Source organism: Zonotrichia leucophrys, chromosome 3, assembly GCF_028769735.1.
Source record: "Zonotrichia leucophrys gambelii isolate GWCS_2022_RI chromosome 3, RI_Zleu_2.0, whole genome shotgun sequence".
NCBI lineage: Eukaryota > Metazoa > Chordata > Aves > Passeriformes > Passerellidae > Zonotrichia > Zonotrichia leucophrys.
Window position 1 is genome coordinate 69813726 of NC_088172.1, and position 25980 is coordinate 69839705.

Below are 25980 nucleotides of genomic sequence, written 5' to 3' on the forward strand. Positions count from 1 at the left end.
TATCCAGTTCAGCAAGCATTCAGCAGGGAAGTTTTACTCCCAACACGTTAGTCGCTGGGCTTGTGTGCAACTGTGCCTTAAAGTGGATTTGCCTTCAACAACAACTCGGGAAATAAGGACAACAGAGGAGTGCAGCAAGATACAGGAAGGCAGAGTAGACACCATGAAAAAAAAAAATCAGGCACACATGGTTCAAAAATACATGGTTACATTTGCTAAAATTAACACCTAAAGAATAAAAAAGTAATCAATATTCCAGTTAAATTTCTATGGAAAACCATTCATTCACTAAAGCCTTTGAGGGTCACTGGGGCTTGGAACCAGACATAGTCCTCCCAAGCAGGTGCTGTGTGCTGTGGAGGTAAGGCACTGACGTGGAGGTCTCCATCACAGGACAGCTTAACAGTCAGCTTCCTCCCTCGGCTCGGCACTTGGTAGTTGAGCCTGGGCCGGAACCACTCAACACCACAGTCACGGTGGCCCTGGACCAGGACAAGAGTGCCTGTCACAGGGAGAGCCTTAAGTTCACTGAAGACATCAGCAACAAACAGGCGGTGAAAGAGCTGGCGAACGCAGGGCGCGGTCTGGAGGCTCTCTTCAGCAGAGCCCTCACAGAACCCCTCCAAATTCAGCTCATAGAGCTCCTTGGGGTTCATGACGTTGCCTCCAAGTAGGAAAAGAACTCGAGGAACCAGCGTCAGACTAAACATGACTTCCAGGTGCTGGAATAATCCCTCCAGCTCCGTCAGCAACTGCTGGCACTTTCTGCTTGCCAAGCCCAGGGAACGTGGTTTCTCAATTCCATCTCCACCCTCGAAAATAAAAATTCACATTAACACACTTAGTTATGAACATGTATTATACTCTGCAGAAAGCATGGCCCATCCCAGAGTGTCAAGGAACCAGCAGCTTGTGCTCATTTTGAGAGCTACAGGTACCCACATGGGGAAGACGCACATCTACTCCCCACATCAGGAGATGCAAGAGGAACACAAGAGCACAATCCATAGCTACTCAGTCAGAATCTGAATCTCGCTACTAATGAATTCCAATAGGAATTAGAAACCCCTTTTTCAAAGATCAGCCACCTCTCTGAAATCACTTAACAGTACCTTTTTTGTTTGGTTGGTTTTTTTCCTCAGAGGTAACAAACAAAGCAGTAACACGCTTTGAACGGAAAGCAGGAAGCAATCAATTAAGAACAATTTGTCGGCACCTTCAGCAGCCCGAACTTAAGGCTGCCTTTGCCTCGTTTTGAAAAGGTTACATTTAGGGATGCAACCCTAAATGCAATAAGCGCTTTACTTTAAAGGCGCCAACACGTCGCCGTGCGAGTCCCCGAGCGAGAACAGGAGCTCGCAAGCAAACCTCAAACGCCACGGCTTCCCTAATCCCCGGCCCAGGGGCCGCCCCCGAGCACGGGTCGGACCCCGCGGCCGCCGCGCCTCACCTGGGCCGCCCGCCGGCAGAAGTAGGCCAGCTGCTCGTAGGGCAGCGGGAGCTGGTTCCGCTGGTGCAGGACGTGCTTCAGGAGCTCGCACGCGAAGCGGTAGCCGCTGCCCCGGCACACAGCTCCCGGGAAGGCCACGGCCACGGCGGGGCTGCCCAGCACCGCCCTGTCCCCCCGAGGCCCCATCCCGCTGCCGCCGCGATCCAGCCCCGCCAGCGCCGGGAGCGAGGAACCGCGGCACGCACACCCCTCCTAAACGGCCGCCGCGGTTTAAATGCCGCCGCCGCCGCGCAGCCTCACGGGAGCGGCGCACGGGCCGCGCTGCGCGGTGGGCGGGGTGGGAGGCGGGGTCTCTGCGTAGCCTCGCCCCTCCGCTTCCCCGCCCGCTCCCGTCCCGGGGCCGCCCGGCTGAGGCCGTGCCGGGAGCTCGGGCTGCTTCCTGCAGGGCTGTCCGGGGAGGGCCGCAGGAAGCGGCTCCGCTGTCCCCCGCCCCGCTCCCGGCAGCCCTGGCAGCTCCGCTGTCGTGCAGAGGAGCCGCCGCCGCGCTGCCGCGGGGAGGCGGAGGCGGGGAGCGTGCAGGGAGTGCCGTGTTTGGAAACATTGTGCCTAGCGCCCCATTGGGTGCCGCCTCCAGCATACGGGGAGTGGAGGGCGGGATGGCGAGAGGAGCCGCTCCGAGGCTGCCTTACCGCGGCCACCTGTGCGGAGCGCCACGGAGGGTGTCGGTTGTACACGAACAATGACCCAGAGTCGCTCTCCCCAGGGCATGCGGCGGGGAAAGGGAAGGCGCAGTGGCCGTGGAACTGGAGACTAGGAATTGAGGGGATGCGGCGCACAGCTAGAGGTTCTTTTGCTGTTCCGGCCGCCCCCCCGGTTGGATCTTAATGTGTGCTTTGGGATCGCTCTGCGTCGGGCAGCTGCCTCTGCGTAGTCATGAGGTACCTCCAATGCCAAACAGCTTCGAAAGTGCCCCAGTTTCCCGAATCCAGAATGACTGATCCCTCGATGTCAATAACCAGGGAACCCGGGGCTGTGAGCTGCCAAAGGGATAAACCACGGGCGTCCGCAGATCCCGGAGAGCGGTGGCATCCCGCGCGTTGTCGGTCGCGGCCGACAGGCGGCGCCCTCTCCCTTGGACTCCAACTCCCATCAGCCCCCGCGGATGGAACCCGTACGGCAGCGAGCTGGCTGCGCCGCGGGGCACGCCGGGAGATGTAGTTTCGAGCGGAAGGCGCGCGGAGCGTTCTCGGCGTCGTAGGCGGGCGGGACTCGCTTTCCCGGGGCGCCGCGCGACGGTCGGTGACGCCGGGGCCGGAGCCGGGCCGGAGGGGCCGGGCGGGGAACGGAGCGGGCGCTGCAGGGGGCGGCGGGGCCGCGGTGTCCGCCATGGACTCGCGGGTGTCAGAGCTGTTCGGGGGCTGCTGTCGACCGGCGGGCGGCGGGGCAAGCGCAGCCCTGCGCGGACGCGGGGGGGCCGCGCCTGGCGGCGGCGGCGGCTCGAAGACGAAGAAGAAGAACGGGCGGAGCCGCGGAGGGAAGGCCAACAACCCCCCGTACCTGCCGCCCGAGGTGAGCTCCGGCGGCCGCCGCGTCCCGTCAGCCGCGGAGGGAGGGAGACCAGGCCCGGGGGCGGGGGGCGCTGCCGCTGAGGGGCGGGAGGGGCCGGAGCTCGGTGTCCCCGGAGCGGGTCGGTGCCACGACCGGACCCCGCAGGTTGGTGGCGGCTCTGGCTGGAGGTGCCGGCGGTGCTGGTGCGGGGCCGTGCCGGGGTCGGGCTGACAGCAGCCCTAGGAGTTGTCCTGCAGCCCCGGTGTGCCCGTCTGTCCCGGGCTCTCCTCCGGGCCGTGCCCGCGCCCCTGGTGCCAGCGAGGTCCCTGCGGGCTCCATCGGAGCCTGTCCGTGAGTCGTATCGCATTGCCTGGCGTCTGTCTGTGGGCGCTTTGCCGCCTGCCATCGAAATAGCTTCGAAAATAAAGCTTTGCTCGCCTCGTAGTTCCAAACATCCCGTTTGCATGCCTCCCTCCCCGAGAGACGATCTGGTGGGTCTGAGCCCCTTCCCAGCTGCCAGACGGGTTGCGGTGATTCCCTTCCCAGCTAATCTGACAGCTGGCTCCTTCCATAGGGCTGCAGGTGCCGTGGACAGAGGGTGAGGCACCTGTCTCTTGCAGCAGGAAGAATGACATCGGTAGTACCGCGGATGTGTGCTCAGCTGGGGCAGTTGTCACCGCTCTCATAGAACTGTCACTGTGGGCAGAATGACGTTGGCTCAGACTCAATTGCTTGGCCCCTGTCAGTGAACTTTCTGTAAAATATATGATAGCCTGTGCTGGGAGGGAGCTATTCCTCCACAAGGCAGGCCTGGGACTCTTGGGAAGATGTGAAAACAGCGCTTTGCTACTGTCAGATCTTCTCCACGGGCAGGACTGTGCCCTGCAGCCGCAGTTTCATTCTTGTTCCTTTCAGCTGGAGGCTGGAGAGTCCCCTGGGGTTTCAACTCAGCTTCCTGTTTCTGGCTACCCTGTGAAGTGTGTGCCCCAGCAAGTCGAGGCTTGTTGCTTTTCTAGTCTCAAGTGCCTTGGAGAAGACCCACTCCCTTATTTAGATGGCAGTGCAGTAGGTGAATGGGTTTTGCTTAGAACTGGAAAGCTGGTAGATGGCAAGAGAGGAAAACCTGCTAAAAGTGCCTTTTTCTCACAGCACAGCTCTGCTGCCAGAGAACTGAGCTGACAGTTGAGAACTTCTGTTGGCCTTTTGCCACTGTAAGCACCGCTGTGGTTAAGAGCTGAGCTGGAAGGCAAGGAGAGGGCTGTTGCCTCTCCTGACATGCAAATAGGTATCCAGAGGAAAAGGAAGTGCTTACTGTTGCCAGCCCCATTTAGTCTGACAGAGTATGTGGCTGCCTGCGGGCTCCAGCCCTTTCTTAGTGGTCCTTATACTGAATCACTGGGAAGAATTACTTAAATATTGTATGTCTAATTGTAAAATTAGACATTCTCTTTGATAAGCTGGAGCCTGTTTTGGTTGAATTGAGCTTGATGAGTACCCAGACCTTTCTGTTACAACCCCACCTGGCCTTCCCTGAGAAAGTACTTCTGAGCATATTGTGTACACACAGTCCCAACCAGGTCTGGTTCTCCAGAACTCTGGCCGGTGACTAGCTGGCAGATGAGTCATTACCTCACTTCTTTATGTCTGTAGTCCTTCCTTGTACAGAGAAGATACATAAATATGTAGAAGGAAGTCAGTGAAAAACTGATTGAGTGAGGGAGAGTATCATTGAGCAGGAGAGGAAGCAGAAGCTTTTGTTCACAGGCCCCTGTTTCTGTGCACATTCGATGGATGGAAGCTGCTGGATAGGGTGGGAGTTGGATGCTGTGGGTGGCATTTTGTGGGTCATGGATGGGTGAGGGGGGGGACTTTAAATCATATGCTGGCCTGTACCTTTTTGAAACTGGAACTCTCTCTCTCTCTGTGACTGTTAGGCTGGCCCTATTCTTTACTGTCCAGAAAATAATTCCCCCCTGGATCGTATTACCTTTGTGCCCCACTCTAGTTTTGTCCTTTGGTGTTCATGATGTGGGATACAAACAAACAAACCATAAGGAAAGTTCTAGTTGAGTGTAGGAAATAATGGCAGAAGGCTGGGACCTAACACAGTCTCTTTCTGCCACTTTCCCTCTCATTGAAATCTTCAGCACCAGTTTCAGAATATATGGGCAGCTGGTGCCTGTAGAAGTCTCTGTGGGCACAGCATCTAACTCTTCTGTCTTGTTTCATTCTCTGACCAGGCAGAAGATGGAAACATCGAGTACAAGGTGAGTCTTTTGTGGTTGCAGAAGGAGGTCTTCCTCCCAGAGGGTTATTTTGCAGTGAGTAACTTCACCAAAGACAGCCTGTGGGTAACATGGCCAAGGAAAGGACAGAAAAGTGGACACTGCAGTAAGGAACTACCATTCATCTTCTGTGTCTCTGTGCCAAGCACTACCCAGTCTGCTGAGCTGGAAAAGCTTGATCTCAGTACTGATTTTTAGGAATCTCTTCTAGTATGTGATGCCTACTGTATTTTTCTTGAGAGAGAGATGCAGATATCCCTGAAAATGATTTGCCACTTTCTTGTGGCTCTCTGGCATTTGCACTTATTGGTTCCTGGATCACAGACTGGTCCCAGAGTGCTGTCTTTAACCCTGCAGCAGGCAAGGTACAGATCCCTTTGTCAGGATGAGGGAAAGTTTTTCTACCTTATATTTGTACCTTTGTGAATCCCATTTTCACTTGTCCCACGGCTTCTGTTCAGACACTGATACAGGCTGTGCTTTCTAGGGGTGGGTCAGAGTTGGGAACATTGCTTCACAGAACTGGGCAATGGGATTGCCTCTGCATCCAGGCTGTGACTAGAACTGCCCCTCTGTTAAACAGCTGAAGCTGGTGAACCCCTCTCAGTACCGCTTTGAGCACCTGGTGACGCAGATGAAGTGGCGGCTGCAGGAGGGCCGAGGGGAGGCCGTCTATCAGATCGGCGTGGAGGACAACGGGCTGCTGGTGGGCCTCTCGGAGGAGGAGATGCGCGCCTCGCTCAAGACGCTGCGCCGCATGGCAGAGAAGTACGTGCTCCCTTTGTCCGCAGGGCCACCAGCGGGACTGCCTGCAGTCTCCTGAGCAGCTGGCAGCTCCCTCCTACAAAGCCCTGTATGACTGACATTCCTTCAGTCCTGAGGCTCTGGAAGCATGAGGAAAGTTATAGGGCTTTTGTCTGGAAGCTTGAGGCTCCTTCCCTGCTACCCCCAGCCTTCATCCCCTTTGCTTTGTCAGCTGTTATCATAGAGGTGTGAGAACTGTCAAGGACAAATGTGTGATGCTGTTCACAGGGGGTCTCAGGCTGAGGGAAGAGACGAGGATTTGACTTTATGTTTCAGAAGGCTTGATTTATTATTTTATTATATATATTACATTAAAACTATACTAAAAGAATAGAAGAAAAGATTTCATCAGAAGGCTAGCTAAGAATAGAATAAGACAAAATGATAACAAAAGCTTCTGTCTCAGACAGAGAGTCTGAGCTAGCTGACTGTGATTGGCCATTAATCAAAAACAACAAACATGGGCCAATCAAAAATCCACCTGTTGCATTCCACAGCAGCAGATAATCAATGCTGACATTTTGTTCTTGAAGCCTCTCAGCTTTTCAAGAGGAAAAATCCTAAAGAAAGGATTTTTCATAAAAGACGTCTGCGACACAAATGTGTCTCACTCCTTCCTTTTGTCTTTGTGGCAGGGTTGGGGCTGACATTACGGTGCTGCGGGAGAGGGAGGTCGATTACGACAGCGATGTTCCAAGGAAGATAACGGAGGTGCTTGTCCGAAAGGTGCCTGACAACCAGCAGGTAGGGACCTCTGGTTTTTTCTCCTGCTGGAGACCTAGAGGCTTTGTGTGAGCAGCTTCCTATTTGGGATGGGAGCCCAAACCCTGGAGGCACTTTGTCATAGCTTGGCCCATACCAGATGCTTTAAAGGGCTGCCAGAGGGAGGCTTGATGATAACGCTTCTTATCTCCAAGACTGTGATTGAGGCAGATGTCAGTCCAGGAGACTGCCTGGATCAGAAATGAAAAATTATTTCGCTTCTATAGCAGTGGTTCTGAGGCAGACCTGTGTGCAAAAAAGGAAGAATTTAGAGGTCTGCTGCAACGAATAGCCTCTTTTGTGATATCAAAGCTTGATATGTCACATCTCAACTCTAGAGTGTGTCACGACTGCTGGCAGTGATTTGCTGGGAGCAGGAGCAGAATCTGAGCAAGATTAAACTGCACATTGTCCCTGATGAAGCTCTCTGAGCTGCATCTCCACTGCCCAGTAGTGCTTGTGCACTCAGCACAGCAGTGGTTAAGTGTAATGATTTCTTTGTTCTTTTTCCTGTAGTTCCTAGACCTTCGAGTAGCTGTGCTAGGGAATGTGGACTCAGGGAAGTCAACACTGTTGGGTGTCCTAACGCAAGGAGAGCTGGACAATGGGCGGGGCAGAGCACGCCTCAACCTCTTCCGGCATCTCCATGAAATCCAGTCAGGAAGAACATCGAGCATCAGCTTTGAGATCCTCGGCTTCAACAGCAAAGGAGAGGTAAGAGAGAGCGGGTTGCTGAACTCAGAAAGCTGGAGGAGAGCAGGATTAGCCTCCTGTTAGAACTGTGAGTGGGACAGGAAGGAAGAGAGGTGGCACATTTCTCTGTCCCTCAAGCTGAACCTGAGTGTTGGTTGTACGTTTGCAGCAGACACTGTTTCTTGCACCCGTGGTGGATGATCTCTACTTAGTAATTCTGACATCAAAGTGGATAGATAAGGGTTTTCTTTACGTGCCTGCTGGGGCTGCCTCTCTCACAAGCTCCTTATCCCTTAGGTGGTAAATTACAGCGACTCCCGGACAGCAGAAGAGATCTGTGAGAGTTCTTCCAAAATGATCACTTTCATTGACCTGGCTGGCCACCACAAGTATCTGAAAACAACCATCTTTGGCCTCACCAGCTACTGCCCAGATTTTGCCATGCTGGTGGTTAGTGCCAACACTGGCATTGGTGAGTGTTGCCCTGCCTGCATGGATTGAGTGCAACCTGTGAAGAGGAATGGAGAATGGGGGGAATGGGTCCGTGTCAGCTGTGAATGGCTTTCAGAAAAGTTTATTCATTTGTAAGCTTCTACTGATACCTTGTAAGTCAGTGTCTATGAGTGCCTGGGAGGGGAGTAAATCTGGGATCCTCTTACTGGCTGTAGACCACATTAAACTGTACCCTGGACTGACAGGATTTGTTTAGGATTTGGGGCAGTGTTTCTCAGAAAAGATAACAGCTTTGAAATATTCTTAGGGGTGCTGGATCCCAAAGTCTTGTAAAAAGGCATCTGGAGTTCTCCCACATCTATCTCTGACATTCTTGTAACTGTTCTCAGGCAAATTTTGGTCAAAGAATGAAAACTGCTGCATCTTTCTGAAGCAGACAGATCAGTCACAAAATTTCTTGGTGGTTTTTATTTTTCTGGACTGATGTTTAGTTTTGTTTAAAAGAATAAGTGTGCTTTTTCAATGCATGATGAACTAAGCAGTTACAGTGGAATCTCTAGACTGGGCTCATGGGATAGCCAGGAGACACAGCTATCAGCATAAGTTCCAGTGGTGACTGCTGCTGCACCTACATCTCACTTGTCTCCTGCAGCGGGCACAACACGAGAGCACTTGGGCTTGGCCATGGCCCTCAAGGTCCCCTTCTTCATTGTCATCAGCAAAGTCGACTTGTGTTCAAAAGCCACCGTGGAACGGACTGTGAAGCAGCTGGAACGAATCCTGAAGCAGCCAGGCTGCAACAAGCTCCCCCTGCTTGTGAATTCAGATGACGATGCAGTTACAGCAGCACAACAGTTTGCACAATCTCCCAAGTAAGGGACTATTCCTTTCTTCTGTTGGGAGCAGGCAATTCAGGCTGGGCTGCCATGCGCAGCTGGGGAGGGGTGAACACAGGGGAGGTGACTACATTTTGAACATCTCTGCTCCTTGTCAGGTTTCCTACCTTTGCATTCTCCAAGAAGGCATTTTCTCCTCCCAAACTTTTTTCTGGGCTCTGGGAGCAAAGGCTGCATTAGAGTTACTTCTTCATGAGAAAAGTGTGTGCTGACAAGGGATTGGTGCCTCAACCAAACACTGAGGCAGGGGTTACTGTGGAGTTGTATCTAGCCTTCCTGCTTTAGCCGCTTTCTGGTACAGTATCCATCTTCCTGTGGGTCTCAGTAGATTCAGAATCCCAGAAACCTTCTGGAACTGTGCCGTGGCCTTCTGCTTATTTCTGTCTGCTTGTGTCTGACAGCATCACCCCAATCTTCACACTGTCCAGTGTTTCTGGAGAGAACCTGGATCTCTTGAAAGTCTTCCTCAACATCCTCCCTCCACTGACCAACAGTAAAGAGCAGGAAGAATTAATGCAGCAACATACAGAATTTCAGGTGGGTAAGGGTTGTTTGTTTCAAACTCTGATGCTGAACTCATTGCTGTGCCATGGGAGAGACGTTTGGGGAATTTGGACACCAGAGGTAGAGATGTGGTGAACTCCTGGACTATTGAGAGACATTAAAAAAAGGACTTGGTCCTTGATAAAAGCCTGATGGGCTGAATCTGTTGTAACCATGAGATGTCTGTCTCAGGATACAATCATTTCTCTGGTTGCTATTTAAAAGGAAGAGCTTTGTTCCTCTACTTGGAGGGTAAGTGGGAGCTGGTGAAGCTCTGAGACAGTGTCTGATGACCAGCAGAGAGATCACCTCCTTTCACCCAAGGGGCAGGCTCTTTGTCCTCATTTTGGAGTGGTATTTCATAGCTGTCTGTCTGAAGAGCTTATTCTTGTTGCCTTGCTGCAGGTTGATGAAATTTATACGGTGCCAGAGGTGGGGACTGTTGTGGGAGGAACTCTGTCAAGGTAAGTGAGCCTAGGCAGATATGTGTGGATGTGAATGGTTGCTGGAGTTACAAGTGACAAGGTTAGAGTCACCTGCTGCAGAAGTGGAAGCTGTGTGAGGCTCAGTCCTGACTGCTGCCACTGACTCAAGTGAGAGTAGAGCCCTACAGGGTGTTGGGAAGTGACATGAGCAGACCATTGGTCATGTGGTGGCAAGCAAACAGTCTGCTCTAAAGTTGCTGGATTAGGAATGTGTCCTGAAGTACGCTGAAAGAAGGCATGCTGGAATCTAGTTGGCAGAGGTTAGGCATGATCCCAAGGGGTTGCTTTCTTCCTTCCTCAGGTGGGGGGAGGAAATGTAAAAGGTAGATCCTCTGATTCCAGCAGGGGTTAACTGCACATTACCTCATGAAAAGGCAGCTCTCCCTCCATGTTTGGGAGCAATCAGAGCAGTCTGGCCATTAGCACGCCCACACTGAAGGAGTGTCATCTGAGGTCTCTCCACACAAACAAAGCAGTGTGACAGAGCACTGGGGTGCAATGGTCCCTGTCTGTACCTGGGATTTTTAAGAGTCACACTGCTGCTGTAAGAAATCCTGATTCTCAGCAGCTTTGTCTCCCTGTTGGTTGGTCCAGAGTAAGAGTGCAAAGACTTGGCCCTGGGGAATTCGTTCAGGTTGATCTTGGAGGGTGAAATGTCTTTGTCTCCTGATGAACTGTGTCCTGCTCTTCTACCTGGGCAGTGGGATCTGCCGAGAAGGGGAGAACTTGGTGGTTGGTCCCACTGACGATGGGAAGTTCCTTCGGCTGAAGGTGTGCAGCATCCAGCGGAACCGCTCTGCCTGCCGCGTGCTGCGCGCCGGGCAGGCAGCCACGCTGGCCCTCGGACCCTTCGACCGCTCCCTGCTGCGCAAGGTTAGTCCTACTCCTGCACTGAGCAGGGCTGGAGGCTTCCCTAGGCTTCCCCCATTGCTAGGGTGGGAATGAAGTACAAATGTTTGCAGGAAACTTGCTGGAAGGGGAGGAAATGGCCAGGTTACAAATTACAGTGAGTACAAGGCTGAGAACAGGATGTAAGCCCAAGTCACAGAGTGGAGGTAAATTTGTGGTTTTGGGGGCTGTTTAGAAGCAAGGGGACTGGCCCTGACTGGTCTGAGCCTTGGGTTTTTCTGCAGGGCATGGTGATGGTGAGCCCAGAAATGAACCCCACCATCTGCTCAGTGTTTGAAGCCGAGATCGTGCTGTTATTCCATGCCACAACTTTCCGGAAGGGGTTTCAGGTGACGGTGCACGTGGGGAATGTGCGACAGACAGCTATTGTAGAGAAGATCCATGGAAAGGTAGGCCATGGGAAGAAAGGGGAGGAAGATGGACCTCCCTGTGGGGTTTGTTGGGTTTGTTAAGATTCCACTACACCCTCTAGTAAAGCTGGGGTCTGCTGCTATTTTGAGTAGCTGTGTCCCTTCCTAGAGCAGACTCTATCCCTTTATCCTGCCTATTTGGTTGCTTTTCCTCCAGACATGTTAAAGAAGAGAGGTGAACTCTATTCTTCAGGGCTTGTGTATTCCTGTCTCTTCTTATGTGTACAGTAAGGGGAAGGGCTCAAGCCTTGCAGTCTGAAGAAGGCTGCTCATTTGCCTCATCTTCTTACCATCCACATGTACCTCTGCCTGCATGCATCAGCTTGGGAGATGGGTCTAAGCTCTCACATTTTTCTTTTCAGGACAAGCTGCGGACAGGAGAGAAGGCAGTTGTGTGTTTCAGGTTCATCAAGCATCCTGAATACTTGAAGATTGGAGCGAAACTACTTTTTCGTGAAGGAGTCACCAAAGGCATTGGGCATGTCACTAACCTCCAAGCCATCACCACCAAAGAAAACAGCCTGGAGGAGTCCCTGGGGCCTGGACAGCTGAGCTTCTGACTACCAGTAGGTCAGAGAAATCTCCACTCACCAGCACCTGGGGAGAAGGCTGGAAGCTCCTGTGGCTTTCTGAGCAATGCCTGGAGCTGCTGCTGTCCCGTTCTAGTGTGGATGTCCCTCCTCTGCACCGTGAGATGGAGCATGAGAGAATTTCTTCCATTCAGTGCCGTACGTGGGACAAGTTAAGCATGTTCTCCACATCGCCTGCAGCTTTCATTTGGAACAGACTCCTTCAGAATAGATCAGAGGTACCTGCAGACCTGGGCAAGCAAGTATTGGCTTTGTTTACTGTTTGAAAATTGCTGGTTGGGAGGCGCAGCGACCTTGAAGACAAGCAGTGAAGGGATGCTTTTCCATCTCTGACACAAGGTCTGGTCCCATTTTTGCTGTCTGAGCACTGAGTTGATAACAGCGTTCTCTCAAATCATCCTTCTGGGCAGGGGATGGAACAGACCATGCCACCCACACCAGGGCTTGGCTGAACCTCTCAGAATGTGTTCAGGACACTTTTTAACCGTTTGAATCTTGGTTGGCTTTAATCTGCTATGTGTCCATTTGTGCATTGGTTTTGCGTTACTCCAATCTGAGTGTCTTACTGTTGGACAGATGTCCTGTTCCCCACTCACATGTACACATTTCTTCAGTATTCCTCTTTATGACTTCCAGGAAGCTGTGGCTGCTCTGAGTGGCACAGCCTCCTGACATAGCATCATGAAGACAGAGTTTGTACTTGGATCTGTTCCTTGCAGCAGCTGGACAGGAGGCCATACTGTGGAGCAGAGCAGGGCCCAGGCCTGTGCTGGTGTGAGCAGGTTGTTTCCATGGATGTTCACCTGAAGGTGCCATCTGCACATTGGTAGCAGTGGTTTGCAGTGGGCTCCCTGGTGTGGCTGTTCCCAGCCCACCTTGTTCCTCACATGCTTGCCTTAATGTGTGAGGAGGACAGGCTGCATTACCTACACAAAACCAGGTAACTTCTCTTTTGACAGTGGCGTGGGTTTTATTTCTCTTGGAGCAAGAATTCCTTTCTTTCCATTGCCACCAGTGTTTGTTGTCAGAGGGAAGCTGATGTTGCCAGCAAGGACTTTGTATGTAGAGTGGAGCACTCTGGATGTAGAGTGGAGCACAGGTCTCCCACTCTGTCTTGCAGCTCTGCTGTGCAGCCTGGAGGGTGCAGCAGGGTCTGTAAAGCTGTACATAGGCTTTTGGTTTTATTGTTGACTGTTAGACCAAATGTGTCTGCTGTGAGCAAAAGGCCTTCAGCAAGCCATGCTGGTTGGTGTGGTGGCCTGCCAGCCCTGACTGAAGAGAAGGCTGAGGGCCTGTGACAGCACTTGGACACCCAAGTGGCGCTTGTGCCGTGCTGAGAGCAGTTCTGCTGCTGGGCCGCTGGCACAGGCGTAGCTGTGCGGGGCCATCGTGGGGCAGGAAAGTGGGAGCTGCACCTTGCCAGCAGCGTGCTGGGGTGGGGGGAAGCCTAGCAAGTGTGGCATAAAGGAAGGCAGCTTAATAGTTGCAGGAGTGACCTGTCCCTTGGAGGGAGCACCAATCCAGCTGAAAACTGCTGCATCCCCAGCAGAGAGAAAGGAGTTGCTGGCTCAGGGTCACTGCTCAGGCAGGATCCCTTTTTTCCCATTCTGGCAGTGGGCTGGGTATTCCAATGACACAGTCTTTTCACCAATGCCTGCAAGGACAGGCCCCAGCTGCCAGCAGGCTCTTCCCTTTGGTGCTAGTGTCACAAAGAGAGTTGGCTGGGGATGGGGGACTCCAGCTCTTTGTACTCTTCTGCACTGGTGTTTTCTGCCCCAAAGGGGGGTGCTGTGACCTTTTCTGAAACAGCTGATGGCTGGTCTCACCTCATCCCTGCCATCTGTGGCATGACTGTTCTTGGTGCCATGCTCTTCATAATTGCTGTTTTGTTGTCTTGAATTTTTCTAATGCTGGGGATTGTCCCTGTTCTCCAAGCATCTATATAAATGTACAGAATAAAGATGTTTTATTGAGCTTGCTGGCTGAGTTGTACAATGAGTGAGGGTGGAGCTGGGCTCTTACCCTGCTGCCCTTGGAGCTGGGTCTCAGTTGGAGCTGGCTACCCTTCACCCATTCCTGAGCTTCCTGCGTTCATCCCTATAAATACCGTGCCTGGTGTGGAAAGAATGCACGCGCTGCTGTTTACAACCCCGCGCTCCCTCCCGCCTTATCTGAGTAAGCCTGGGTGTGCAGCCCGAGGTGACAGCAGCCACGTCACCCTGAGCACAGCACTTTGGGCTGCTGTGGGCGGGACTCTGGGCTGTGGCAAGCCTCCTCACAGTCACAAATTCCCCCAGAGCCTAATTAAAGAGACGCTTTCTAGGGCACACATCTAACCGGTGATTTGTTTCTAAAATAGCTTCGACCTTATCAAGAGGTTCGTGACTGCCTTGCCTTCATGAGGACAGGTTGTTCCCTTGGGACAAGTAGAGGTAAAAAGGTTTCCCTGTGGAGATGACTTGTGACCAAAAGGATCTGCCTCTTCTAGACTTGTTTTTGTGTCAGATAGTGGCATCTGCAGAGTCCAGTCCTGCCAGACACTTAGGAAATGAGATGTGCCTCTGTCACAGGAGACGAGACGATCCTGCCAGACTGGTTCTCTTCACGTGAGGACTTGGGGAAATTTGTCACTTCGCAATGTTAGGACTGTCATTAGTGGGAGTGACTTCATAATTCCTTCCTCTACTTATTAGCAGAGCTGCACACACCAGAATGAGTTTCTTGTTCTTGAAATTTCATGACTGTGATGCCAAATATTAGACTCCACTGACAGTAGTGTAGCAGCATCCCAGCACAGGCTGGCTGCTGGAAGGAGAGAGCAGCTCAGCAGCTGCATTTAGGATGATGCCGTTCAGAAAACAGTACATAGATACACAGCTGCAGTTTGCATCATTATCTGCTGCCTGAAAGGCTCTCTCCCCCCCTGCCCAAGGAAGGGAAGCCCGCAGCTGATGAAACTCCCTGAAATTCGATTCCTAACCCCACCCAGAGCTGCCTTGACGTGGCACATTCTTCCCCCCCGCCCAAAGAGCCACGTTCAAATTACTGGCAGCAGAGCTTCTGGCGGGCTCCAGGCAGCTCACAGTGTAGCAGAGCTGAGCCCTGCCAGGCAGCTGAGAGCACTTCTCTTGCCCTGGAGCCAGTCTCACCCTCTCAGTGCCGGCTCATACCCTCCATGATACTCTGCTTTGTTGGCTGTTGTAATCTCTGGAGCGGCCATTGCACTGTGGCCTGTGTCTCAAGGAGCTGAACAAGTCGTTTGGCAGAGCCCAGTCAGAACAGGTACCAGTCAGCAAGTTGTGTCTAGTATCTCTCAGAGTCTGGGAAGGAGGAAAAATGTGATTATGCAGTCTACACCAACCAAAAGCTTTCACAGTGTTCTTTGTGACTCTTGACATGTTTTCTCTCCCTTCTAGCGAGGGCTCTAACAGTAGACTGTTTATGTGTCAATAGCAATTGTTATGAATTAGTGTACAGTTCTCAAAGAGGCCACCAAAAGGCGTGCCTCTGCAGCTACTGCTTCCTTAAATCTTTTATGACAGGAGTAGTCTTCCTTGTGTACTCCTGAGCTGCTGATAAGCACAATGCAATGGACTGCTACACAGAGGGAATCATTAAGGCATTTATAAAATAAATCCTGGGGTGTGGGAAGGAAGGAATAAAAATCACTGTCTTCCAGGTGGAGGGGAGAAGGAACAACTGGGCTAAGCTACCACATATAAATTACACAGTAAGGGCAAGGCCTGCAACTGCAGCCAGAGTAGAACCACGAGTTGAAGGTTTTATACACAGTGATTAGACAGGGGTTCAAGCCAAGGCTTAGCTGGAGATTCCTGGGATAAGCTGCTGCACTTACAGTAGCTGCTTTTATAGGAGGAACAGAATTACTGAGGAGCGATGGCATGCAAATACCTATGGCAAGAGGTGTAGGTGACAGTACTGTGCAGCTTCTAGCAGCACCAGGCAGGCAGAGGCAGGCTTAGCTGCCACCAGCTAAACAGGCTACATCTACACAATTCATGAGTTCCAGTTCCTCTTAGACTTGGGATGAAAATAATTTACTAGACTTTTTGGCATTAAAACCTGACAGGCAGTATAAAAAAGCACCGATATTTAAAAACACTGATTAAAAGCACCGATTCTTTAAAAATACTGATTATTTAAAAACACCCAGTGTGGCTGAGAGTTAAGGAGGTAAGGGCTTAAAGAAAAAATCTAAAGTTCTTGTCACACTTTCTTTGGGTCGTTTTGTACTAGATCCTGCTGGAGTCTTGGGCTTGTTCTTTGCCTTAGCAGGAGATCTGGAAGCCACAGCCTTTGCATTGGGAGCTGCTTCTGGAGCCATGGGAGGGCTGGGCTCCAGGAAAGAGCTTTGCAGCTCCAGAGCAAAGTGGTAGTCCATGTGCTCAGGGAACTCCCACACCAGCACGAGCTGGCCACACTTCTCACAGCGCTGCTGGTCCCCTGGAGAGGCAGGAGGCAGCAGGGCGAGCTCAGGAGAGGGTGGCAAATTCTGCTCATTTCCCTCCACAGCTGGCTGGAATTTCAGAAGGGTCCTGGAGCTGGGTGGAGTTGAGGGTGTTTGTGTGGCATCCGATGGCAACTTCTCCCGGCGAAGCCTCTTGTACAGAGAAGTAGGGCTGGCATCGCCGGGATCCTGCTTCACAGGGGACTCCAGGTCACTCTGTACAGAGGCAAGTCCAACAGGAAGGCCAACAGCAGCTCTCTCCTGGTGCTCTGGGGAGCTGGGCACAGCTGGCTCTGCAGTGGCAGCAGTGGGCAGGATGGGTGCTGCCACTGCCTGTGCCAGCTGCCTCTCTGCTGCCTTCTGGAAGAAGGACTCAATAGCACTAGCTGGTTTCTGCCGAAGATCTTTGCTCGGGCTCCTAAAGAACTTGACCCCAGCCCTCCCACAAGATGTGGAGTTTTGGCTGGTGGTGGCAGTGCCATCAGGCTGGGCATCACCTGTCAGGAAGGTGGTAATGCCTGTAGAGAGGGTGACAGGCTCCGAGAACTTGCTTGCTGAGAGTTGCACTGAAATCAGCGGTGGAGACCTGCAAAGGACAGACCAACATCAGCTCAGACACCAGCCTGGAAAGCAAGAAAGCTTTTGAGGTAAGACTTCAAACAACACAAAACATTCACAGACAGGGGAACTGTAGTATCTGACAAGGGCTGGGACAGATGTTTGCTCTGACAAAGTTAGTATTGCTACCTCCAGAACAGACACAGCAGGCTGTGCTGGGCAAAGCAGAACCCCTCTTTCCAAAGCAGCAATTCCCAAAGGAAGGGCATTGGAGCAGCCAACTGCCAGCCTGGACTTTCAGTCCACTACAGGCTGAAGCTGCTGTAAGATGAGAGCATGCTGAAAGAGCAGCAGCCTTGTCAGAGTTTAACAGACAGGACCTTCTTGCCTTCACTGCAGAGCAGAAGGAAGGAAGGAAGAAAATGCTGAAGGAGTTGTGCGCTTTCATTTTTCTTCCTGCCCCAATGGCTTCCTCACAAAAACCTTTGTCCTTAGGGTAGGACAACAAGGCTTAGCTTATTTCTTTGGCCCAGCAGGGCTAGGACAGCCTCACTTCAGCTGGACAAACCCCAGCCAGTGGCAATCCTAACTCCAAGTACAGAAGTGTCTCTCTCACCAGATGTGGGGCTCAGAAGAGGCCAGGCTGTCCTACTGCTAAAAGGTCTCTGCACTCTACTGTGAGGCTGCTGGAAATCACTTTTCCTGCCACTCAAATTAACTTGAGTTCCTTCCCAATAGGTCTCTGGCTCGTCCAGTACCTCCCACATCAGAACCTGACAGAGGTGACCCACATTGCCCCACACTCACCAAGCTGCCTGGTGAGCCCCAGCCGCATTGCAGGTTTGGATGAGGGTGAAGGCGTCGTTGCACATTTTCTGTGCGTCATAGCGGGACAGGGCACACAGACGTGACACGCGGGTGTCCCCCTGCTGGCGGATCACCACCATCAGCTGCCGGGCCACGCGGTGGTTCTGCCGGGAGAGCAGAGCTGTGCTTCCAGCGACTCCTGCAGGAAAGCTCAGGAACAGCCGAGGGGACCGTTCCCAGCCTGGAGCCCTGCCCAGCCCTCCGCCCCCTGCCATCTCCCGAGGGTGCGGTGGGACATGCCCTGCCCGGCCTGATTGCCAAGGGATGGGATACACAACCAGCGCTTGCACAGCTGTGCCACACAGGATGGGAAGCAGCTAGTCCTTGCTTTCCCTCAAAGGCAGTTCCACAGTTTTTTTGGCCCCACTGCAGTGCAAAAGTTGGTGGATTGCTCCCATCCTGGCCTGCAGCTTACTGTCCAGATAGGAGCACAGTGCTCCCTCTCACAGTCCACGGGCACTCCTGTGTCAGCAAAGGGCTTGCAAGGGAGCAGCAGTGCAGCAAAAAGTGCAGTGGCTTTCAGATCCCTGCATCCTAAAGCATGGGACAAGGACTGTTCTTAACCCTGCAGTGTTCTGGGGCAAAACCATCCTCCCTGGCCATGCTCCTGCACACCTCTCTTCTTGGGACACCTCAGCACACAGGCACACATCTAGGGGTGAGCAGATTCTTCCCCTCCCAATACCACCCTTAGCCTCCTGCAAACCACTCATGGTGCAAATGTGCCTCCCTGTGTCCCTGTGCCTCCCCTCCTTACCTGGCTCCTGTCCTTGTTCAGTCTGGACTCCAGCTCCAAGGCCAGCTGCAGGAGCCAGTGCTGCACCTGGACAAAGCAGGGGTAACAGACAGGTTGGGCCTCTGCTCACAGCAGTACCACAGAACAAGGGGAATGCTGGGGGGGATCAGACTGGAATGGACAGACTATTGTAAGGCCCCATATCTGTAGCAGACCTTGAGAAATCAGTCCAGCTGAGATTCAACAATGCAGGCAAGAACATTTTAGATATCTAAAAGCCCTGCATTATTACTAGACTTTGCCAAATAATCTACATTCCCTGTCCTGGATTTCTCTTTCCATCTTCCTACAGCTCAGTGGGAACTGCCCCCCACCCACTAGCTAAAGTGCATCCTGCCTCTTTCTTTAGGCTAGTTACCTTCCTTCTAGCAACCATGCTCTTGAAGCTTGGCACTGTGAATCACTTTTGAACAGCACAGGCCCAGTTTTGCTCATGGAAGTTACAACCAGGATGGACCTTTTTGTGCAGCAGTTTGTCAATGCATTTCTGTCAACAGGGACTTCCAGAGCTCAAACCACCTTCTCACACTGAGCCTCTAGTCTGAGTTTCAGGGCATAATTGTGCAGAAAAGCAGCAGTTTTGCAAGCTAGTCTGTTTTTAGTATTCTTATTTTCTCCAGTGTGAAAACCAAGCCTTATGCTAGATGTAGGCTTCTCCTACCGCCTTCTGTGTGGCCAGGGCTGACTTCCCAGGGAAATTCTTGCTGCAGCCAATAGACTGGGGCAGGTACCGGTTTTTGACAGGTTCCTCTTCAATTCCTCTGCACAAGTCATAGAGCCAAGATCTGAAAGCCACAGGGAAGGCATGAGGTTAAGGCAGCTACAGACAAGCAGGCATCACTGGGCAGCACATCAGACTCCTGCTGAGTCCTGCTTTCAACTCAGTGCCAGCTGTCACTGTCTCACGTCCTCAACTCTACAGTCACAGCCACAGCTGAACAAGCCCGATTCCTTCAGGCTACAACTGCCTGTCAGCACAACTCCTCCACCTCTTCTCCTGAAGTGGCAACAGTTCACCAATCTGCAGGGGTGTCCAACCGCTGTTCCGGGCCCAGAAGTTGTGTTTCTGGCTCCAGCCTAGCCTTGTCATTTCCTCTATGATGAGACTGTCAAGACTGCCCTCTTTCCAGCCTGCAGAGAACCAGCCCTTTGACCCCATCCTTGGATGCTGTAGAGGAAGGCTGAGGCGCTGGCTGACAAGCAAAATATTATCCTGGAGAGGGTGCCTGGGAGCAGGCAAGACTGGAAACCTGCTGTGGGCCTGACAGATCAATGCTTTCCAAAGATATCACTGAAGTTTTACCTTCCAACCTTTCCTAATCACAGCAGAACAAGGTTCTGTGGCTGAAAGGAAGTCTCAATTCCTGCCAAGAGCCAAGTTGTGGTGAGAGGTTCATCATTACCCGGTTTTGTCTCCAAAATGTGTCTGGAGCTCAGTCTCACTGAACTGTGTCAGCTCCCCGATGTACTCCACTCCCAGGATGTCTGTGATAGCAGTGCCAAGCTTGCCTCCCAGGTTACGGCTACAGCAGAGAAATACAGAAAAAACACAAATGAAGCATCATGTGGGCACTGTGACAAGTCTCATTGCAGCAGCTGTTCCTAGATAAGGACAACTAGAAGCTGCTAGGAACTAGCAGGACAAAAGGAACACCTGGCACCTGGCTCTTCTGCCCACAGCAAAAGGACACATAGGAGTTGATGTAGGAACTGCTCCTTAGGTTCCCCAATTTTAGTGCTTCTCCCTCAGCTCCATCTGATCCCAAACCATGCTCTGAAGAATGCCTCACATACAGCTTCCTTCTTCCTACACAGACAGGATCCTTTCCCACACACATCCCTCTCCATTCCTTGCAAGACACAGAAAGCAGAGACCAGCAGTGCAGCTCTGGAGAGCAGGATAGGGATCCATTCCTCTGGAGCACTGTGCTGGTAACACTTCCTTACACCAGGAAAAGTACTTGTGCACAGTGTGGATGCTCAAAAGCAAACGGCATCTGCTCTCTGTGAAGACAGCTGTCAGTGACACTGGGGAACAGCTATGGCCTCCTTGCTCACAGTTGCTTCTGGCTTACACCTATGCACCCCAGCAGACATCCTGAGCACAGCCTTACCCTGGGAAAGGATGCCCACAGGCTTTTGGACTGTGGTCCATTCACCAGCTGGGCTGTACTTCCCAAGCACACTCCCCCTGAACTGTCACTCACAGCCAGGAGAGATCACTGGCAGCATTCCCTGTGTTTGTTGGGAGCATTGCCAAGCAGTTGGTGTGGAGCTGAGAGCCTCTGCTGGCTGCTGTCAGCGAGCTCACACTGCTGTGCTGGGGAGGAGCAGCAGCAGCCCCCTGGTACTCACATGCTGCTGACGGGCAGCTGGCTGAAGAGCTGCGGCACAAAGCGTGCAGACACCAGCGTCTGCCGGTTGGGCTTGTTCAGCCCACAGGCCAGCTTAGCCAGGGTCTGCAACACAGAAAGGGGGAAACTCTGTTAGTATACACTGTGCACTAATGTGACTCCACCTAACAGCTTGTGCTTCATCACCTCTAAGAGCTGCCCCGGAATGGCTGCTAGGAATATGTGCAGGGTGCACCCCTGCTTGCTCTTAGGCAGTATCCACCTCAGGATGTGACATGCACAAGCTGGGTACTCTGAAAGCAAAGCTGCTTCCAGGCTTTAGCTCTGTGAATTGCTGGACTCCTGCTCCAGGCAGATAAAGATCTTTCATCTGTTGTGGTTGCTATAGTTTTCCATCAGGCAAGCATACCAGAGCTTCCACAGCATGCCCATGGTCCTCCCCCAGGCTATGTCTCTCACTATGCCTTTTTCCTTCATCTTCTGTGTTTGTCTTGGCTTTTTCTCAATGTCACTATTTTAATCTTCTCTCTGTGAGGTCTGCAACAGCATAGTGCTGCAAAAGGAAACCTTTAAAATGCAGAATTGCTAGCCTGGAAGGCATGTTCTCCTATACAGCTTCCTTGCCCACTCTAAGCTACCACAGGGTCAAAAATACACAGACCAGCTTGAAGTACATTTAGCTGGGTGTTTGAGGTTTTATTGAACAACTCTTAATAACTTTCTCTTTCAGTGCTTTGCCACACTTCCTGTAACTAAGCAAAATATCTTGCCTGCCTATTGAGCTATGACCTTTATTAACAGCCCATTTTACAGGCTTACATACACTTGAAATCATTTCTAGACAAAATAGATCCCTTTTCAGATGCCCAATCACTGTTTTTCTTGTCTGGCTGGAGACTTCCAACTTTACCCACCTCATAAAGTGACATGCTGCAAGCGAAACCAATCACTGAGACTTCATGGGGAGAAATCATTTACTTTTTCTGACACCTTCTGTAAACTGCACATGCTGAAACAGGATTTGGCATTTCTACAAGAGCACTTATATTACTGACTCATCCTGCTGCTTGTCCACAACAACTCCAGGTTACTTCCTGACTTACTGTGACTCAGCCAAAATCCTGCTGGTTGCTTTTTTTCTATAAACCACAAAAACAGTCAATGAGCATAAGAAGAGCATAAGAAGTGCTGTTTGGTGATTTCAGACTGATTCTAAACTTTTTCAAGCTCAGAATTTTCAACTCTAATTTCATCTCAGAACTTTCACAGCCCAGGCCCCGAGCCCCATCTGTGCAGCACCTGAATTCATACAGCTGTTCCCTCTCTGTAGGCTTCACTGAAAATACTGGCTCTTAGCAGGCCTTGGACAGATCCCCCCAGGATCCCACTCTGAACATCCCAATTTGAGGGCACCTCACTGAGCAAAATCATTATGGGGAACAGTAAAGTTTTCTTCAGCTACATGCATGCATGCCCCTCAGACAACTTCAGCCATGTTGTCTGCTACCGTGTCATCACCAGGTTACTCAGCTCAGGGTGGGGTGTGTTAGAAAGTTTAAGGTTGACACCTCACATCTGTAGTCTCTCCTGCACATTTGGCCACTTATGTTATCAAGGAGGGCACATAAATAAATTAATTTGGCATAAGTGGTTTTTGAGAAAGCCATGCTGTTATCCTTCAGGTGCTTCCAAGTTTTTTGGTCTCATTCATCACCTGGGTTCCTGGTGCACTTTAACAAGGTACTTCATGGGGAAAAGCAGTGCCTTGGGAGAGTTTTCTGTAGAAAACACACAAGCATAAAGCAGATAATCTTCACCTTGAGTTTCAGGCAACAGTTGTTGTAGCCTGAGAATGGTTTTTACTGACACAAATTCCCAGCAACTCAGTGGCAGAAGACCAGATTGGGGCACTGAGGTGAGCTTTTCCTCTTTCTGGTGAGTCAGTGTTTACCCTGCTGGCCATGGGGATTTGGGTGATGCTCAGCCAGCTGCCCAGAGCAGCCACAGGAGCTCTTGGTGCATGACAGCAGCTGCAGAAACAAACGGACTTTGCTGACTTTGATGCTGTAGTTTACAGAGGGTTTCCTGCTGGGCGGAAGGTGGGCTGGTTTGCTGAGAGCACCTCGTTTGCTCTGCAGAAAAGGTTTGTACTCACCAATGTGAGCTGGCTGTGAAAGCACAGCAGTGTTCTGCACAGCCACAAGATGCTGTGGTGATCTCTGCACTGTGCTTGCTGCTACACATACACAGTTCTTCAGGGATAGCACAGTACATCACAATGTGCTTACTTTATCAAAAAAAAGAAGCTGGTATAGAAAATGGAAGCTGGGAGAAGCTGCTGGAAGTATCAGGGAAGTTCTGTTACTCTTGACTAAAGAAAGCAAAAAGGGAAATTGAACATAGCTTCCACTAGAAGTTTCTACACCAGTGATGTTCCTTAGCTAGCTCATTTCTGCCTCACAGTCTCTGCTAGTTTCAGACTAAGCCAGTGCAGAACCAGTTCCAATCCCTGTGTACAGCTGGCAGTAGTACCAGCTGTTTCTGCAGCAGTCAATGAAATACATCTTCCTTGAACTCCAAAGCATCCATTTAGTCTTCATTTTCTTTTTTTTTTTTTTAAAGCCAGAGCTTGCCTTTATAAAGTCATTACTGTATAAATAAGCCCCTCTTCTGCAGAGCAAAAGGGATGTCTCAGCAAACCAGCCTGCATCTCACCCGGCAGGAAATCCTCTGTAGCTGCAGCATCAAAGTCCGTTTGTTTCTGCAGCTGTTGTCATGCACCAAGTGCTGCTGTGGCTGCTCTGGGCAGCTGGCTGAGCATCACCCAAATCCCCATGGCCAGCAGGGTAAACACTGACTCACCAAAAAGACAAAAAGCAACCCAGCTCACCTCAGTGCCCCAATCTGGAGTTCCTCTGCCGCTGAGTAACTGGGAATTTGTGTCAGTAAAACTGGCTACAGTGACTGTTGCCTGAAACTCAGGGTGAAGATTACCTGCTTTATGCCTCTGCTTTTTCTACAGAAAACACCTCCGGAGGACTTAAACCCCTTTTGTTCCTAGTGAGCTCACTCATTAGAGTGCCCCAGGAATCCAGGCAATAAATGAGAGGATTGCTGACTGCCTAGGCCACAGCTCTGGGGAAACAACTCCTCCCATTTCCACATGTCTTATAATTTCTCTGAAGGTGTGATCACACATGGTTACATTCTCAACTTGGTTCATTTTCTGTACAGGAGACTTGTCAGTATAGGAGAGCACCTACAGCATGTTCTGATGCTGCAGCCCAGATGAAATCAGGCTAATGTGTTATGCATGTACCTTGTTGTGCGAGATGCCAGCTGAACACCTGAATCCGGTAGCTTCTTCCACTGCAACCCTAATTTCTTCCACAATTACTGCGCCCATGGTCAGCAGCAGGTCAGGACAGTCTGGGTTATCGAAAGACAGCGACGCCAGCCACTCGTCCAAACCACGCTGCCGCAGCTCCTCTAGAAAAGGGACACGAAAGGGATCTCAAGGGGACACGATATGGCACTTCTTGCTGAGCCCAGCAAAGGGACCCGCAGCAGCCACTCCCAGCCAGCAGCCGCAGGCTTCCGTAAACGCATTCCAGCCACAGGGAGGAGAACGGGCACATTAAAAGCCATTCACTGCGGAAAACGCAGGCCCCATTTACCACGCTCTCGACTGGGGGGAGTCAGAGCAGGCGGAGCGGGCCGTTCCCGGGGGGGCGGGGGTCGGTGCGTACCCTTCCCGCGGGGATCAGCTCGGAGCGGGCCCTTCCCGCCGGGCTCGGGGCCGGGCTCTGCGGGCAGCCCCTGCACGAAGGTGCTGGGCAGCAGCGTGGCCGCCAGGGGGCGCCCGCGCAGCTCGCGCAGCCGGTGCCGCGCGCTGCCCGTCAGGTCCAGGTACGCCTCGTCGATGCTCGCGCGCTCGATGGCGGCGAAGCGCGACAGCACCTGCATCACCTCCGCGCTGGCCTCCCGGTACCTGCCGGGCGGCGGGCACGGGCTCAGCCGCCGCCCCGCGCCACCAGGGAGGCCCGCGCCGCCGCCACCCCCGGCCCCCGCTCTCACCGTGTGAGGTCCGCCTTGCCCCGCGCCTGCGGCACCCGGGCCAGCGCCAGCTCGGGGCACAGCGCCCGCGCCTCCGACGCCCACATGCCGCGGGACACGCCGAAGGCGCGCGCCTCGTAGCTCACCGCGATGATCCTGCCAAGACACGGAGGTGAAGCGCAGGGCGGGCCCGGCCCCGCGGGGAGCGGGGTGGGACGAGGAGCCGGGGTCGCCAAGGCGGCTCGCCTACCTACCCGCCGCCCTGCCACTCGGTGTACTGCACCACGGCGCAAGGGCGGCCGCGCAGCTGCGGATCGAGGCGCTGCTCCACCTGCATGAAGAAGCAGTCCATGTCTACCAGGGCCACCACGCGCTCCCGGCCCCGAGACATCCCGCCGCCGCCGACACCGGCTCCCGCCCGACTGCGTGAATGATTGAATAACCGCCTGCTCTGTGGGGCGCAGAGCCCCGCCTTGCCCCGCCGCTTTGCGGCACCCGTACTTCCCGCGTGGGGCACGCCGGGAGTGGTAGTTCTCCAGGGCGCGGCGGGGCGTGCGCGTGTCCCCGCCGCGACGGTGCGCGGCGCCCGCGTTCTCTCCGTGTCCCCGTGTCCCCCAAGGCGCATGCGCGAAGCTGCGTCCCGGCCGCCCCGCTCGTCCCTCCCGTGGGTGGCCGGTGGCGCGCGCCCGCCGCCTCCGCCATGTCCGCCGAGCAGGTGAGCGGCCTCTGCGAGCAGCTGGTGAAGGCCGTGACCGTCATCATGGACCCGGCGTCCACGCAGCGGTACCGCCTGGAGGCCCTCAAGGTACGGCCCGGCCGGGGAGGGAGGGAGGGAGGGCGCCGGGCTCCGGCCACGCGGGCGCCCCGTCCGCACGGCCCCGGCGCGGGCGAGAGCCTGGCGGGCCGGTCCGGGACGTCCCGTGAAGAGCCGGGAGCCGTCAGCAGGCGGCGGAGACCGGGCGACCGCGTGTGCCCGGCGTGCTCCGCCAGGGATGGGGCTGCCACCTCCTGCCCCGGTGTGTAACTGCGTGTGCGTGTCCGGCCCTCCTCCCC

General features: G+C 53.0%; 4 protein-coding genes across 9 annotated transcripts in view; 2 read left to right on the plus strand and 2 right to left on the minus strand.

Moving 5' to 3' along the window:
* Nucleotides 1-130: 130 nt before the first annotated feature.
* MAD2L1BP (MAD2L1 binding protein) lies at nt 131-1681 on the minus strand. The gene is made up of 2 exons (XM_064708693.1): nt 1451-1681; nt 131-812 (listed from the first exon to the last, which is right to left on the minus strand). The coding sequence occupies exons 1-2, from the start codon at nt 1634-1636 to the stop codon at nt 282-284; spliced, it is 717 nt and encodes a 238-aa protein (XP_064564763.1). The 5' UTR covers nt 1637-1681; the 3' UTR covers nt 131-281.
* Nucleotides 1682-2744: 1063 nt separating this feature from the next.
* GTPBP2 (GTP binding protein 2) lies at nt 2745-13802 on the plus strand. 2 transcript variants are annotated; one of them, XM_064708695.1, is made up of 13 exons: nt 2745-3019; nt 5239-5265; nt 5867-6051; nt 6723-6831; nt 7366-7563; nt 7840-8014; nt 8648-8867; nt 9293-9428; nt 9840-9898; nt 10621-10792; nt 11053-11217; nt 11601-11808; nt 11905-13802. In XM_064708695.1, exons 1-12 carry the CDS (start codon nt 2837-2839, stop codon nt 11796-11798), a joined length of 1827 nt encoding a protein of 608 aa, XP_064564765.1. In that variant the 5' UTR covers nt 2745-2836; the 3' UTR covers nt 11799-11808; nt 11905-13802. The 2 variants fall into 2 exon arrangements, with proteins under 2 accessions (XP_064564765.1, XP_064564764.1); XM_064708694.1 differs by having other exon boundaries at nt 11601-13802.
* Nucleotides 13803-15451: 1649 nt separating this feature from the next.
* Nucleotides 15452-25404, minus strand: POLH (DNA polymerase eta). Of its 2 annotated transcripts, none has more exons than XM_064708701.1 (10): nt 25182-25404; nt 24949-25083; nt 24621-24862; nt 24191-24360; nt 20873-20976; nt 19921-20040; nt 19179-19302; nt 18479-18544; nt 17662-17825; nt 15452-16882 (listed from the first exon to the last, which is right to left on the minus strand). In XM_064708701.1, exons 1-10 carry the CDS (start codon nt 25316-25318, stop codon nt 16015-16017), a joined length of 2130 nt encoding a protein of 709 aa, XP_064564771.1. In that variant the 5' UTR covers nt 25319-25404; the 3' UTR covers nt 15452-16014. The 2 variants fall into 2 exon arrangements, with proteins under 2 accessions (XP_064564771.1, XP_064564772.1); XM_064708702.1 differs by having other exon boundaries at nt 25178-25233.
* The window catches only part of XPO5 (exportin 5), a 29616-nt gene continuing 29026 nt past the window's right edge, over nt 25391-25980 (plus strand). For all 4 annotated transcript variants that reach the window (XM_064708696.1, XM_064708697.1, XM_064708698.1 and 1 more), the window contains exon 1: nt 25391-25732. In XM_064708696.1, coding sequence (XP_064564766.1) covers nt 25628-25732 — 105 coding nt within the window. In that variant the 5' untranslated portion in view covers nt 25391-25627. The remainder of the gene's footprint in view (nt 25733-25980) is intronic.

Bases quoted from the DNA above. Each gene is read 5' to 3' on its own strand.
- MAD2L1BP (XM_064708693.1), bottom strand. From the start codon at position 1,636: ATGGGGCCTCGGGGGGACAGGGCGGTGCTGGGCAGCCCCGCCGTGGCC. The intron at 813-1,450 runs GTGAGGCGCGGC...TTTATTTTCGAG, and splicing joins TCTGCCGGCGGGCGGCCCAG to GGTGGAGATGGAATTGAGAA.
- POLH (XM_064708701.1), bottom strand. From the start codon at position 25,318: ATGTCTCGGGGCCGGGAGCGCGTGGTGGCCCTGGTAGACATGGACTGC. The intron at 20,041-20,872 runs GTGAGTACCAGG...TCTCTGCTGTAG, and splicing joins CAGCTGCCCGTCAGCAGCAT to CCGTAACCTGGGAGGCAAGC. The intron at 16,883-17,661 runs GTGAGTGTGGGG...TGTCCTTTGCAG, and splicing joins GGGGCTCACCAGGCAGCTTG to GTCTCCACCGCTGATTTCAG.
- GTPBP2 (XM_064708694.1), top strand. From the start codon at position 2,837: ATGGACTCGCGGGTGTCAGAGCTGTTCGGGGGCTGCTGTCGACCGGCG. The intron at 7,564-7,839 runs GTAAGAGAGAGC...CTTATCCCTTAG, and splicing joins GCTTCAACAGCAAAGGAGAG to GTGGTAAATTACAGCGACTC. The intron at 9,899-10,620 runs GTAAGTGAGCCT...CTACCTGGGCAG, and splicing joins GTGGGAGGAACTCTGTCAAG to TGGGATCTGCCGAGAAGGGG.